We start from the raw sequence: 13,241 nt of genomic DNA, 5'->3' as shown, positions 1-13,241 counted from the left end.
TTTAGATTATATTATAATGTATTATTTGGTATAGGCTACCTTCAGAGGATAACTATATTAATAAGATTTTATGAGAATAACATGTTTATTTCCACAGGACTTATATCTGCCTCATAAAGATATGTTCTTCAGAGGCAAACTATGCTCCCTTAAATAATTAAGTTAAGAACAATCTAAATTAGTGATAAAACTGATATCTCTCTATCCTTTGCCTCCCCAGAAGAACCACAGAAAACTTTTTGTGTACTGAATATTTTAGAGACAATCAAAGACAGTTCTTTTCTATCTTCCACAACTTCAATGTGGCCTGAAGTTAGCCGTCTTTATGGTGTGTGTGTCACATATGGGTTTATACATTATTGTCATATTTATTCTACCAGTTAGAAGATTTGGGAACAATTTAGCTATACTGTGCATGACTCCTAGGGAGGAAACCACCCGAAGTTATTTTTACACTGTAATTGCTAGAACCTTCTGTGGTAAAATAGGTCTAGTCAAAGTTTTCTCATAAAATGCATTCAAAAGAAGTCCTTTATATGCCTTCAATAGATGGGTTCACAAACTAATTCTTAAAGCTGTTTATGATTTAAGGGAGTTTAATTACGATAGAGTTTGTGATTTCAGCTAATAAACAGATCATCATTAGGAGTCTGTATTTCACACTTGCTTTATGAACACACAGTCTGTAAGCAACTGACAATCAGCTTCTCTCTGCACCTACCTCCTACTCACTCTGAACTTCCACAATTGGTGGCAAGAAAGAAATGTTGCTGTTTGAAATAAAAGAATTTGACTCTCCCATCAATTCAGTTCAGCTTAAAAATCTTGATCAAAATTTTCTCATTCTCAAAATACATAGCAGGTATACGACTCTTTGATTTTTCCTGCCAAGACATACTCTGACAAAGGACTCAGCATTCTTTGTAGTTTTCTCCACGAATTTCACAACACTTTATGCACTAATGCATGTTTGTCCTCCCCTTGCCTTTCAATCTCGATGACTTGCTCTCTCACTTGGGTTGGTAGAGAATTCGAACATCATTTTCTTCCTCTGGTTATAATCGGGGTAACGGGTTGTTCACAGAGGCTTTGATGCTATTGTTCTTGCTGTGCTTCAGCTTCGGCATGATTCACGATGGAGAAGGCAATCCCTGCAGGAAGGCTGAGGGCAACATCATGTCTCCCACACTGACCGGAAACAACGGGGTATTTTCATGGTCTTCATGCAGCCGGCAGTATCTCAAGAAATTCCTTAGGTAAGACAAGCCAAAGCCAGGGCCGCTGCCTGGTTTGGAGTGGTGCCAACCAACAGTGTTCAATAGGTGTGAAAACAAACATGCAGTGGAAATATCTTCACCTCCCAGTGAACAGAAAGGCTGACAAATTCCGATGATGATGATGATGGTGGTGGTGGTGGTGGTGGTGGTGGTGGAGATGGTGATGATGATATTGTCATTGTTGAAAAAACAGATTAAAAGCCTCATAATGTGCTGTATGCTCCCCACATGATGCCTCATTCAATCTTCACAGCAGTCTTATTATTTCCTCGCTCTAGAGTTGAGGAAACAGAGTCTTGTGAGGATAGTTGTGTTGCTTAAGGTCCTGCAGCTCGTCAGTTGCAGACATTAGACTCACTTAGGTCTGTTATATCTGTTTCTCCTCTGTGATCCTCCAGAGATTGCTAGATATAAATTGTCCCATTTTATTACTAGTTAATCCTTCCTGTGTCTAATTTATAAACTTCATCATACACATGTATTACAGGAAAAAGCATAGTATACGTATGTAAGGTTCAGTCCTCTCCATGGTTCAGGCAGCCACTGGGGGTCTTGGAACATATCTCTTGCAGATAAGGGGGAACTGCTGTACTTATTTTTTTACTTGTACCACTGCACCTTATTTACAAATGTTTACAGAACTGACAATATACACAGCACAGGCAAAGCTGATTAAATGTTGAGATGCCTACCAAATCACGTCACCAAATATAGTGAAAAATTGACAAACATTTTGCCAATCATAAGCTTTGTCACAAAGATTTTCTTTTTAGTTTTAAATCTATGATTTAGGACCTGAAATTATCTTTTCTATCTTATGTGAGAATAAATCCAGGTCAACTTAGTATTCAGAGTGGGGCAAAAGTAGGTTTACAGTTGTTCATATTAAAAATAATGCGAGTCTCCAACAGGCTGCTTAGGCCCAGACTGGTACATGATCTGACACCACCACGGGCAGATCCAGAAAGTGCATATCAATCTAAGAAGCAGCAACAAACAAGAAGAGTCACAAAAATAGGGAGACAGGGAAACAACCCCCCATCGAAAGGAAAGGAGGAATCCACAGAAAGAGTGCTAAATGAAATAGAGGAAAGCAAACTATCAGACATGGGATTCAAAACATGGATTATAGAGAAGCTCAATGAGCTCAGCGAGCTCAAAGAAAACTACAAAGAACTCCAGGGAAAATACAAGGAACTTACTGAGAATTACACCAGCATGAAAAAGGACATAGAAGCTATCAGAGTCAGAAGGAGATGAAGAACACAATTTCTAAATGGAAGAACACAGTAGAAGGAATTAAAAGCAGGCTAGAGGAAGCAGAAGATTGGATCAGTGAGCTGGAGGACAACATAGAAAAAAATTCCCAGACAGTGCAACAAAATGAAAAAAGACTGAAAAAGAATGAAGCAGTTTTAAGAGAGCTGCAGGAAAACAGGAAATGTAATAATATTTGTATCATAGAATACAAGAAGGAGAAGAAGAGGAGCAAGGGATAGAAAACCTGTTTGAAAAACTAATGACAGAAAACTTCCCTAACTTCATGAGAGAAAAAGTCACACAAGTCCAGAAAGCACAGAGGGTCCCAATGAAGATGAACCCCAACAGGCCCATTTCAAGACACATCATAATTAAAATGGCAACATTGAAAGAAAAAGAGAATCCTAAAAGCAGCAAGAGAGAAACAGCTAATAACATACAAGGGAGTTCCATTAAGGCTATTATCAGATTTCTCAATAGAAACACTACAAGCCAGAAGGGAATGGCAAAAAAATATTCCAAGCAATGAAAAACAAAGGCCTACAACCAAGAATACTCTACCCAGCAAGGCTCTCATTCAAAATGGAAGGTGAAATAAGGAGTTTCCCAGACAAAAGAAGGCTAAAAGAATACATCTCTACCAAATCAGCATTGCAAGAGATGCTAAAGGATCTGCTTTAAGAAGATGAAGAAACAGAGTCAGAGAGAAACATAAGTACAAAGGGTGAAAATGACAATGAATAAGTACCTGTTGATAATAACCTTAAATGTAAATGGATTAAATGCACCAATCAAAAGACATAGGGTAACTGAATGGATTAGAATGCATGACCCACATATATGCTGTCTACAAGAGACCCACTTTAGAACAAAAGATCTACACAGACTGAAGGGATGGAAAAAAGTATTTCAAGAAAATGGACATGATAAAAAAGCTGGGGTAGCAATACTCATATCAGACAAAACAGATTTCATATCAAAGGCCATAAAAAGAGACAAAAAAGGACATTTCATAATACTTACAGAAAAATCCATCAAGAAAATATAATCCTTGTAAACATATATGCACCCAACATAGAAGCACCCAAATATGTAAGGAAAATTTTGAAAGATTTCAGGAAGGATATAGAGAGCAACACACTCATAGTAGGGGACTTTAACACCCCATTGTCGACAATGGACAGATCTTCAAAGCAAAGAAACACCAAGGATATTGAGGCATTGAACAATGCTCTAGATCAAATGGACTTAGTTGATATATATAGAACTTTTCACCCCAAAGAAGCAAAATGTACATTCTTTTCAAGTGCACATGGAACACTTTCAAAGATAGACTACATGGTAGAACATGAAACAAGCATCAACAAATTCAAGAAAATTGAAATTATATCAAGCATCTTCTCAGATCATAATGGCCTGAAACTGGAAACCAACCTGAAGGAAAAAACTCAAAAACATTCAAACTCATGGAGAAGGAATAACATGCTATTAAATAATGAATGGGTTAACAATGACATCAAGGAAGAAATCAAAAAAGTGTCTGGAAACAAATGATAATGAACACACAGCAGCCCAAAACCTATGGGATACAGCAGAAGCAGTCCTGAGAGGAAAGTTCATAGCAACACAAGCCTAAGATTCTCTCATAAAAAATCTAACTCTGCAGCTACAAGAACTAGAGGAACAACAATAAACAAAGCCCAGAGCGAGTAGAAGGAAGGAAATCATCAAGATTAGAGCAAAATTAAATGACATAGAGAATAAACAAACAATTCAACACATCAATAAAACCAGAAGCTGATTCTTTGAAAAGATAAACAAAATTGACAAGCCTTTAACCAAGCTCATCAAGAAAAAAAGAGAGAGGACCCAAATAAATAAAATTTGAAATGAAAAAGGAGAAATCACAACTGATACCACAGAAATACAAAGGCTTTTAAGAAATGATTATGCACAACTGTATCACAAGAAATTTGACAACCTAGATGAAATGGACAAATTTCTGGAAACATATGATCTTCCAACACTGAATCAAGAAGAAGAGAGCCTGAACAGATCAATAACAACTAGTGAAATTGAAGCAGTAATAAAAAAAAACTCCCAGCACACAAAAGCCCTGGACCGGATCGCTTCACAGGTGAATTTTACAAAACATTTAGGAAAGAACTAACTCCTGTTCTTCTAAGACTATTCCAAAAAATCCAAGAAGAGGGGAGGACTCCCAAACTCTTTCTATGAAGCCAGTATTACTCTAATTCCAAAACCAGGTCAAGATACAACAAAGAAAGAAAACTACAGGCCAATATCGCTGATGAACATAGATGCTAAAATCCTCAACAAAATATTGGCAAACCAGATCCAGCAACACATTAGAAAGATCATACACCACAATCAGGTGGGATTCACCCCAGGGATGCAAGGATGGTTTAATATTTACAAATCAATAAATGTAATACACCACATAAACAAAACGAAAGACAAAAACCACATGATCATATCAATAGATGCTGAAAAAGCATTTGATAAAGTACAACACCCATTTACCATGAAAACACTCAGCAAAATGGGAATAGAGGGAGCATATCTCAACATAATAAAGGCCATATATAAGAAACCTGAAGCCAACATCATACTCAATGAGCAAAAACTGAAAGCATTCTCCCTGAGGTCCGGAACAAGACAAGGATGCCTACTCTCCCCACTCCTATTCAACACAGTCTTGGAAGTTCTAGCCACAACAATTAGACAAGAAAGAGAAATAAAAGGCATCCGAATTGGAAAAGAGGAAGTAAAACTGTCATTATTTGCAGATGACATGATAGTGTACATAGAAAACCCTATAGACTCCACAACAGAACTACTTGACCTAGTAAGTGAATTTGGCAAAATAGTAGGGTACAATCAATATTCAGAAATCGAAGGCATTTCTGTACACCAACAATAAAATATCAGAGATAGAAACTAGGGGGAAAATAATTTACTATAGCAACAAGAAAAGTAAAGTACCTAGGAATAAACTTAACCAAGGAGGTAAAAGACCTGTACTCAGAAAACTACACAACACTGAAGAAAGAAATTAAGGAAGATACAAATAAATGGAGCATATACCATGTTCATGGAAGGGAAGAATCAACATCATTAAAATGTCCATACTACAAAGCAATTTATAGATTCAACGCACTCCCTATTAAAATATCAACAACATATTTCACAGACTAGAACAAATGCTTCAAAAATTTATGTGGAACCAAAAAAGACCCTGAATAGCCACAGCAATCTTGAGGAAGAAGAACACAGTAGGAGGAATCACAATACCTGATATCAAACTATACTACAAGGCCACAGCAATCAAAACAGTCTGGTACTGGTATAAGAACAGACATATAGATCAATGGAACAGAATAGAGAGCCCAGAAATAAACCCAGGTCTCTATGATCAACTAATATTTGACAAAGGGGAAAGGAACATAAAATGGAGTGAAAAGAGCCTCTTCAACAAATGGTGTTCGGAGAACTGGACAGGGACATGCAAAAAACTGAAACTAGACCGCCAACTTACACCACACACCAAAATAAACTCAAGATGGACCAAAGACTTAAATGTAAGCTGTGACACCTTAAAAGTCCTAGAGGAAATTTTCAGATATCCCATGCAGCAATATTTTCACTGACATATCTCCTAAGACAAGGGAAATAAAGGAAAGAATAAACAAATGGGACTACATCAAACTAAAGAGTTTCTGCTCAGCAAAAGAAAACATCAGCAAGATGAAAAGAGAACCAGCCATATGGGGATATATATTTGCCAATGATACCTCAGACAAGGGATTGATCTCCAAAATATATAAAGAACTTACATGGCTCAACACCAAGAAGACAGACAATCCAATTAAAAAATGGGCAAAGGAACTGAACAAACACTTCTCCAAAGAGGACATACACAGGGTCCATTGGCATATGAAAAAATGTTCAACATCACTAGCCATCAGAGATGCAAATAGAAACCACAATGAGATACCACTTTACACCGATCAGTATGACCATCATCAACAAATCAAAAAACAAGTGCTGGCAAGGATGCAGAGAAAAGGCAACCCTAGTGCACTGTTGGTGGGAATGCAGACTGGTGCAGCCGCTATGGAAAACAGTATGGAATTAGCTCAAAAAACTAAAAATGAAACTGCCTTTTGAACCAGCAATTCCAGTGCTAGGATTATATCCAAAGAATCCTGAAACACCAATTCAAAAGAACTTATGCACCCCTATGTTCATTGCAGCACTGTTTACAATAGCTAAGTGCTGGAAACAGCCTAAGTGCCCATCCAGTGGAGCACTATGTAGCAGAAAAAAAGAAGGAACTTCTACCATTTGCAACAACATGGATGGCAATAGAGAGAATTATGCTTAGCGAAATAAGCCAGGCAAAGAAAGAAAAATACCATGTGATATCACCTAATACAGGAGACTAATGAACAACACAAACAAATGAGCAAAATTGAACCAGAGGTATGTAAACAAGGAGCAGACTAACAGTGACAAGGGAGGAGGGGGGAGGGAGAGAAGGGGGTAAGAAGGGGAAAGGTCTAGTCAAAGAACATGTATAAATGACCCATGGACGTGGACAACTGGGTGGGGACTGACTGTGGGAGAGGGGGGTGGGCAGGGTACGGGGAAGCAGTAGGGAAAAAAGTGGGACAACTGTAATAGGAGAAAAAAAAAGAAAATGAGTGCAATAATTAATAAATAATATTACAAAAATAAATTGTTTCATGTCCTCGCAACTATAAACCTATTTTTGGCCCACGCTGTAGTTCAGATTTCCGTCATTTATATGTTATAGTTAATTGCTTTTGGATGATAATAGCAGCAGCAGCTAACTTGGAACGCTTGCTGTGCTGTGTTAAGTGCTTTCCTTTTTCTTGGTGATCTGTCTAACAGCTTTGATGGGGGGCATTGTCAGAAATGAGATGTGTAAGAGTTGCATGGTTGACTAGGACCCCCATCTGCCTGACTCCAAAGTCACTTAACCACCATGCTGTTTTTCATCTCTCATTGACATCATAGCTTAATTAAGTCAATGGAGATGAGGCGCTTTCTGGGAATGTCTCTGCCATTAAGGCTCATTTCCTTTTTCTTAGCACATCCCAGTTAAACATGCCTCAGGGAAATTGTTCTGCTTTATGCCTCCATGTGGTTTTTCTCTCCTGACTCCTTTCAAAGCCTTATTTATTTTTTGTACTTGTAAAGGTCATTTGAGGTAAAGCATATCTTTGACTACTACCCCATTGTCTGTAAAAAAGATAGAGCATGATTTTCAACTCCATGAAGACAGGCACTCTCTTCCTGTCCAGTTTACTCTGTACCGTTAGTGCTTAGCATAATGCTGTCCACAAAGTAGTCACTCAATAAAAATTTGTTGAATATTGTTGAATGAGACTATTGGGGACAAATTTCAAATATATTGAACTTTCCCATTTCTTAGTGGGCCAAGCCAGGTCACTTGGAGGTTGTAACTTCAGTGCCATGTGAAACCCTTTATGGGTGTGTAAATTTCAACTTCTTAGACAGGACAAAGCTCACTATTTGGAATGAATATACATTTTAACTTGAAGCCATGTCTTGTTTTCTTTACATGAATGCATTTAGAAGGGTATTATTTTAAGTGGCAGATCACAGATAAACAAGGTAATTAATAAGGATGTGTTATCACTGCAGTACACCTCAGGCTGGGTGTCTGGTGGATGAGCCCAAGCAAACAGGACAGTATAAATATCCGGACAAACTACCAGGACAGATTTATGATGCTGACACACAGTGCAAGTGGCAATTTGGAGCAAAAGCCAAGTTATGCAGCCTTGGTTTTGTGAAGGTATGTTTGCTTGTGATTTGAAACTTACATTAAGATTCTGTAATGTGTCTGTATACCTAAATGGAGTATAAACATTTAGTTTGCTAAGGCCAAGGGTTAGAGCCTGGGTTATCTCAAAAATGTCAGTTGTTTGGCATGATAATTAAGTGGCACTTTTACCATCAATGAATTATCCAGCCTTATCCCCTGTAGACCATGCCTGGTTTTAATACGTCTGACTTGCATCCTTGAAAGAACATTCCTCTGCTGTAGTTGAAGATTTTTATCACAAGTAGTAAATCTGGGTTCAATAGCTTTTACCTACTGCTCATCTCTTGTTTTTGGTGTCATTGTGTTCACATTCTCTTTTAATGTCATATGTTTCAAATAATCACCACCCAAAATACATACAAGTGCCTTTCACATTATACAAAAATACTTTATGGCAAATACTTTTTTTCAAAGATTTTATTTATTTTTAGAGAGAGAAGAAGGGAGGAAGAAAGAGAGGGAGAGAAACATCAATGTGTGGTTGCCTGTTTCACGCCCCCAGCCGGGGACCTGGCCAACAACCCAGGCATGTGCCCTGACTGGGAATCAAACCTGCGACCCTTTAATTTGCAGGTCAGCGCTCAATCTACTGAGCCACACCAGCCAGGGCTCAACTTTTTTTTGATATGTAAAAATTCAAGGTATATCTTGAGGAATCTTAAGATATTTATCAAGTCTTTCATTCAATATCATGAGAAAGATAGATGGGAAAAGGGAAAAGTTGAGAAAGTATAAATGGGAGAAACATTGTTCCAGCAACTACATCACTCAACTTCACTGAAAAAGTAGATTCCTTTTTACGTTGGTTTATTTCTAGTAACCCAAAGAGAAACATGGAAATCCTAGGTCTGGCTGCAGGGAAATTATGGAGTTTTACAGCTCATTTTCCTTCCTCTGTTCCTACTATTCCTCTTTCTACTCCTCCTCTTTTTGTCTGCCTCTTCTTTTCTCCACCCACCACCGCCATCATCACCAATATTTCCATTATTACCCACATCACGATCATCACCGTCACTCCTAACAGCACTACCACCATCACCATCACCATCATCACTATTATTACCACCATCACCATCATCATTACCAACAGCACCGCCACCATCACCATTATTACCGTTATTATCCACATCACGATCATCACTGTCATTACCAATAGCCTCATCACCACCATCACCACGTCCTTACCGTTCACCAGCATCACCGTCAGCAGTTGCTGAGTGAGCCTCTGCTCCACACACAGCCTTCTACAGATGGTGGAACCGAGACAAAATGCACTGCACACACTGATGTTAAGCTTCCTTCTCTCTGTTAGTTAATATCCAGGGTTTCCTAAACTTCAGTCACTAACATTAACATTGTATCAGTAACAGTTACCTTCATTAGTTAAGTTGTATCTCGTTTTTATTATTCACTTGTTGCTTTTCTATCAAACAACTCACTTAAAAAATATTAAGTTCAGTCCTAGGAAATGATAACCATTAAACTGCAGGTTTGATAAGGAAATACATATTTTTCTAATACAATTTAAAAGCATAACCATTAAAAATGTTTACACATATACTGCCCACAATTTTTTGGTGTGTCCCCTATGTTACATGGGCCTCTATGATATAAGTTAACTATTTCAAATTGCCTGTTTAGTTGATGCATGTGGCAGAATTAAGTAGCCATTCTCTTTGTTGAAAATGTTTGCTAACTTTGTTTCCTGGTTACTTCGTTTTTAAAAGATTCACCAGCTTATTCATTAATCAAATATTTAGAAAGCACTTACTATGCAGTAAATGCACAGTTGGTAATGAGTTTGATCTTCTTTAGCAATATAAAGAAAGTTTCTAGAATGACTATCATTCCTTCAGGATCATACATTCAACAAATATTTGTGGGGTGCCTGTTCTGTGTCAGACACTGTGCAGGGCTTAACCATTCTTAAAACATTGATCCTTTTTCTAAAAACACACCATGTTTTGAAAGACAGGATCTCAGTGTTATGGTTTTCCCTGGGAAGCAGAGCAAAGGGAAATGGAGATTCCAGACTAAAGGGTTGAATAAAATAAGGAAAGGCACGTGCCCTGGCTGGTGGCTTGGTTGGTTGGAGCACTGTCCTGTACACCAAAAGGTTGCAGGTTCAATCCCCAGCCAGGCCCATACCTAGGTTGTGGGTTTGATCCTAGTTGTGGTGCAAACTGATCCATGTCTCTGTCTCTGTCTCTCCCTCCTATCCTCCCTCCTTCCATCCCTCCTTTCCTCTCTCCCTTCTCTCTAAAATCAATTAATAAATATATCCTTGGGTGAGGATTTAAAAAGAAAAGAAAAAAATGAGGAAAGGCACAGAGATAGGAGTGCCTGGCGGGGTGGGAAGATTTGCTTAAGAGAGAGCTCATTGCAGATGACTGTGCAGTGAGGCAGCGAAGGGAGGGTTGGTGGGTGGATCCTGAATGTGGAATATTCCCCCACCCCCCATTGATGACTTTTTGGTATTATTCCCAAGCCTACTTATAACTTGAACATGACTACCTCTCAGGGGGTCATAAATAGGTCCCTGCCAGGCCCTAAGTAGGAGGTCTTTTCAAAACAACAAAGCCTCCTGTTCCTCCTGCTGGTCTCAACAGGTTAGACCAGCTCCAGCAACACAAGAAAAGGGTGAGCTTTCTGTTCAGGGTCTTCACTGTCCTATCATTACGTACCCTTTCTGACCTTTTCTCACTGCCTGGTTTTTTCTCTATACCTCCTAGAAAGGCAATTTTGCATAGTGTTTATAGAAGCATCCAAAAAGAAAAAAAAGAGATAATTTTCAAAGTGTCCTCTCTCAAGCGAGCGGAAGTAGTGTATCAGCATCGCCTAGACCCTGGCAGAGTTGCAAATGCTCAGGTCTCCTCCCAGGCCTAGAGAAGAAGAACCTTTGGGTGTGGGGCCTGCCGGTCTGGGCTTGAACATGGGCTCCGGGTGATTCTGATGCATGCTCAAGGCGGGGGGCTACTGAATTAGACAATCTTAAATTTTAAGTGCGCGCGCACACACACACACACACAATACAAAACAAAAAACAAAAAAAACTCTGGCTTTTGGGGTTAGACCTGAGTTAAAACTTTATTCCACCACTTCCTAGGACTATGGGCAAATGACTTCACTATTCTCAGCTTTCATTTCAGTTCACATTTGTAAGGTGAGCCTAACAGTTCTTCCCTGGTCATTGCGAGGATTGATCTTTTGGTAGTTTCACCGCTCAATAAATAATACAGGTTTTCTACTTGCTGTCCTCCTCAGATCTCCAGTAGCGTCATCACTATCACGTCTGGCTGTTCTCCCACAGTGGCTTCCTTGTCAAAGGGCCTGGGGCTGGCTGTTATCATTTGTCCTCTCTTTCCTCCTCTCCCAGCCTCAAATTTGGTCTCTTCAGCATGTCAAGCTGGATATCTGTTCCCTTTCAAAGTGTTCAAGAAAATGAGTTAGTCTGGCTAATGGTAGCACGTTTTGGGATGGACCTAGAGGAGGGAGAACTCGCGTTTGATTATTATGTACTTATTAAATGCTCACTGACTGGATGAGTGAATCAGTGCTTTTGCCAGAATGCTCCAAGCTCTATAAAAGATGGGCCAATGCTTCTGTTCTGGCTATTTTACTGCGTTCAAAATGACCAGCCTGTACTCTGTACCTCAGTAGCCAGCACAGTTGCTGTCACATAGCAGGAGCTCAGCGCAGGTTCTTTTACAGCCACACCAAGAGGGTTTGAAGCAGAATGGGAGTTATGGGGAAGGCATTTGAATTCTCCTGAATATTTTCAGGCCCACCACCTTAGAGAGCATTCCCTTCGAAGGAAAGGGCATGCCAAATATAATAGGATGGACATGCATTTCTTCTTCCCAGAACCGGGCATTGGGATCAAAGAATGGTGAATAAAGAGTAACTTCCTAGCCCTGCCCAGTATTGCTCAATTGGTTGGAGTATTGACCCATAGCCAAAAGGTTATGGGTTCAATTCCCAGTCAGGGGACATACCTAGGCTGTGTGTTTGTGGCTTTGGTTCCCTCGTCCGGGTGCATATGGGAGGTAACCAATCCATGCTTTTCTCTTGCATTGACATTTCTCTGTCTCCCTTCCCCTCTCCCTTACTCTCTCTCTCTGAAAGAAATAAAAAATTGTCCGTGGGTGAGGATTAAAAAAAAAAAAAAAAAGCTTCCTAGTATCTCAATCACACCTACTTTGTAACCTACTAAATTTACTACATCACATTTCAACTTCTGTGAACTTTCCCCATGGACTTGTGTTCCAGCTACATCGATGTCCTGCTCTCGTAGCTACAAGCCTTTGCTTATATGCTCTTCATCAGAGAAAGCCGCACACACGGTCATCCATGTGACAGTTATCTAATCACTTTTTATTGTCGTTCAAGATTCAGCTCAAGTGTTACCTCTTTTTTTCCCCCCAAGGAAGTGTAGACATTCCTTTCTCTGGGCTCCATCTCCACCCTGTGTGTCACCATCAAAACCTTGTGACACTGTATTATAACTGCCTATGCAGTCCTCTTTCCCTAGGAGATGGAGAGTATCTGCAGTGCCTAGCATGCACCTGACATATTAGCAAATACTCAGGAGTTATCTGTTGGATTTTCAATGATAACCAAAGCAAACCTTTTTAGCACGCCCATTTTCATGAAGTGGAGCATTTTGCCCCTGTCCACTTCTCATCTCTCCTCAAGGAAGTGGGAGTGACTTATCTGGGAGAAAGAAAGGAGTCAAAGATAGGTCCAGGATTCACTGATTGAGCACGTAGCAGCCTGGAGGAGTCATAAAATGAGCTGGGGAAGGC

At 39.4% G+C, this 13,241-nt stretch overlaps 1 protein-coding gene across 1 annotated transcript in view; it reads left to right on the top strand.

The window, feature by feature from the left end:
• ADAMTS18 (ADAM metallopeptidase with thrombospondin type 1 motif 18) overlaps nucleotides 1–13,241 on the top strand; it is a 135,754-nt gene that overhangs the window by 71,629 nt on the left and 50,884 nt on the right. Inside the window, exons 9-10 of the mRNA XM_090259515.1 lie at nucleotides 1,119–1,256; nucleotides 8,253–8,406. Coding sequence (XP_090115641.1) covers nucleotides 1,119–1,256; nucleotides 8,253–8,406 — 292 coding nt within the window. The remainder of the gene's footprint in view (nucleotides 1–1,118; nucleotides 1,257–8,252; nucleotides 8,407–13,241) is intronic.

The sequence above is a fragment of the Furipterus horrens genome, unplaced genomic scaffold (genome assembly GCF_987537825.1).
Source record: "Furipterus horrens unplaced genomic scaffold, mFurHor1.1.pri manual_scaffold_13, whole genome shotgun sequence".
Classification (NCBI taxonomy): domain Eukaryota; kingdom Metazoa; phylum Chordata; class Mammalia; order Chiroptera; family Furipteridae; genus Furipterus; species Furipterus horrens.
The sequence above is the reverse complement of the archived record's forward strand: the minus strand, read 5'-3'. Positions and strand labels throughout refer to the sequence as shown.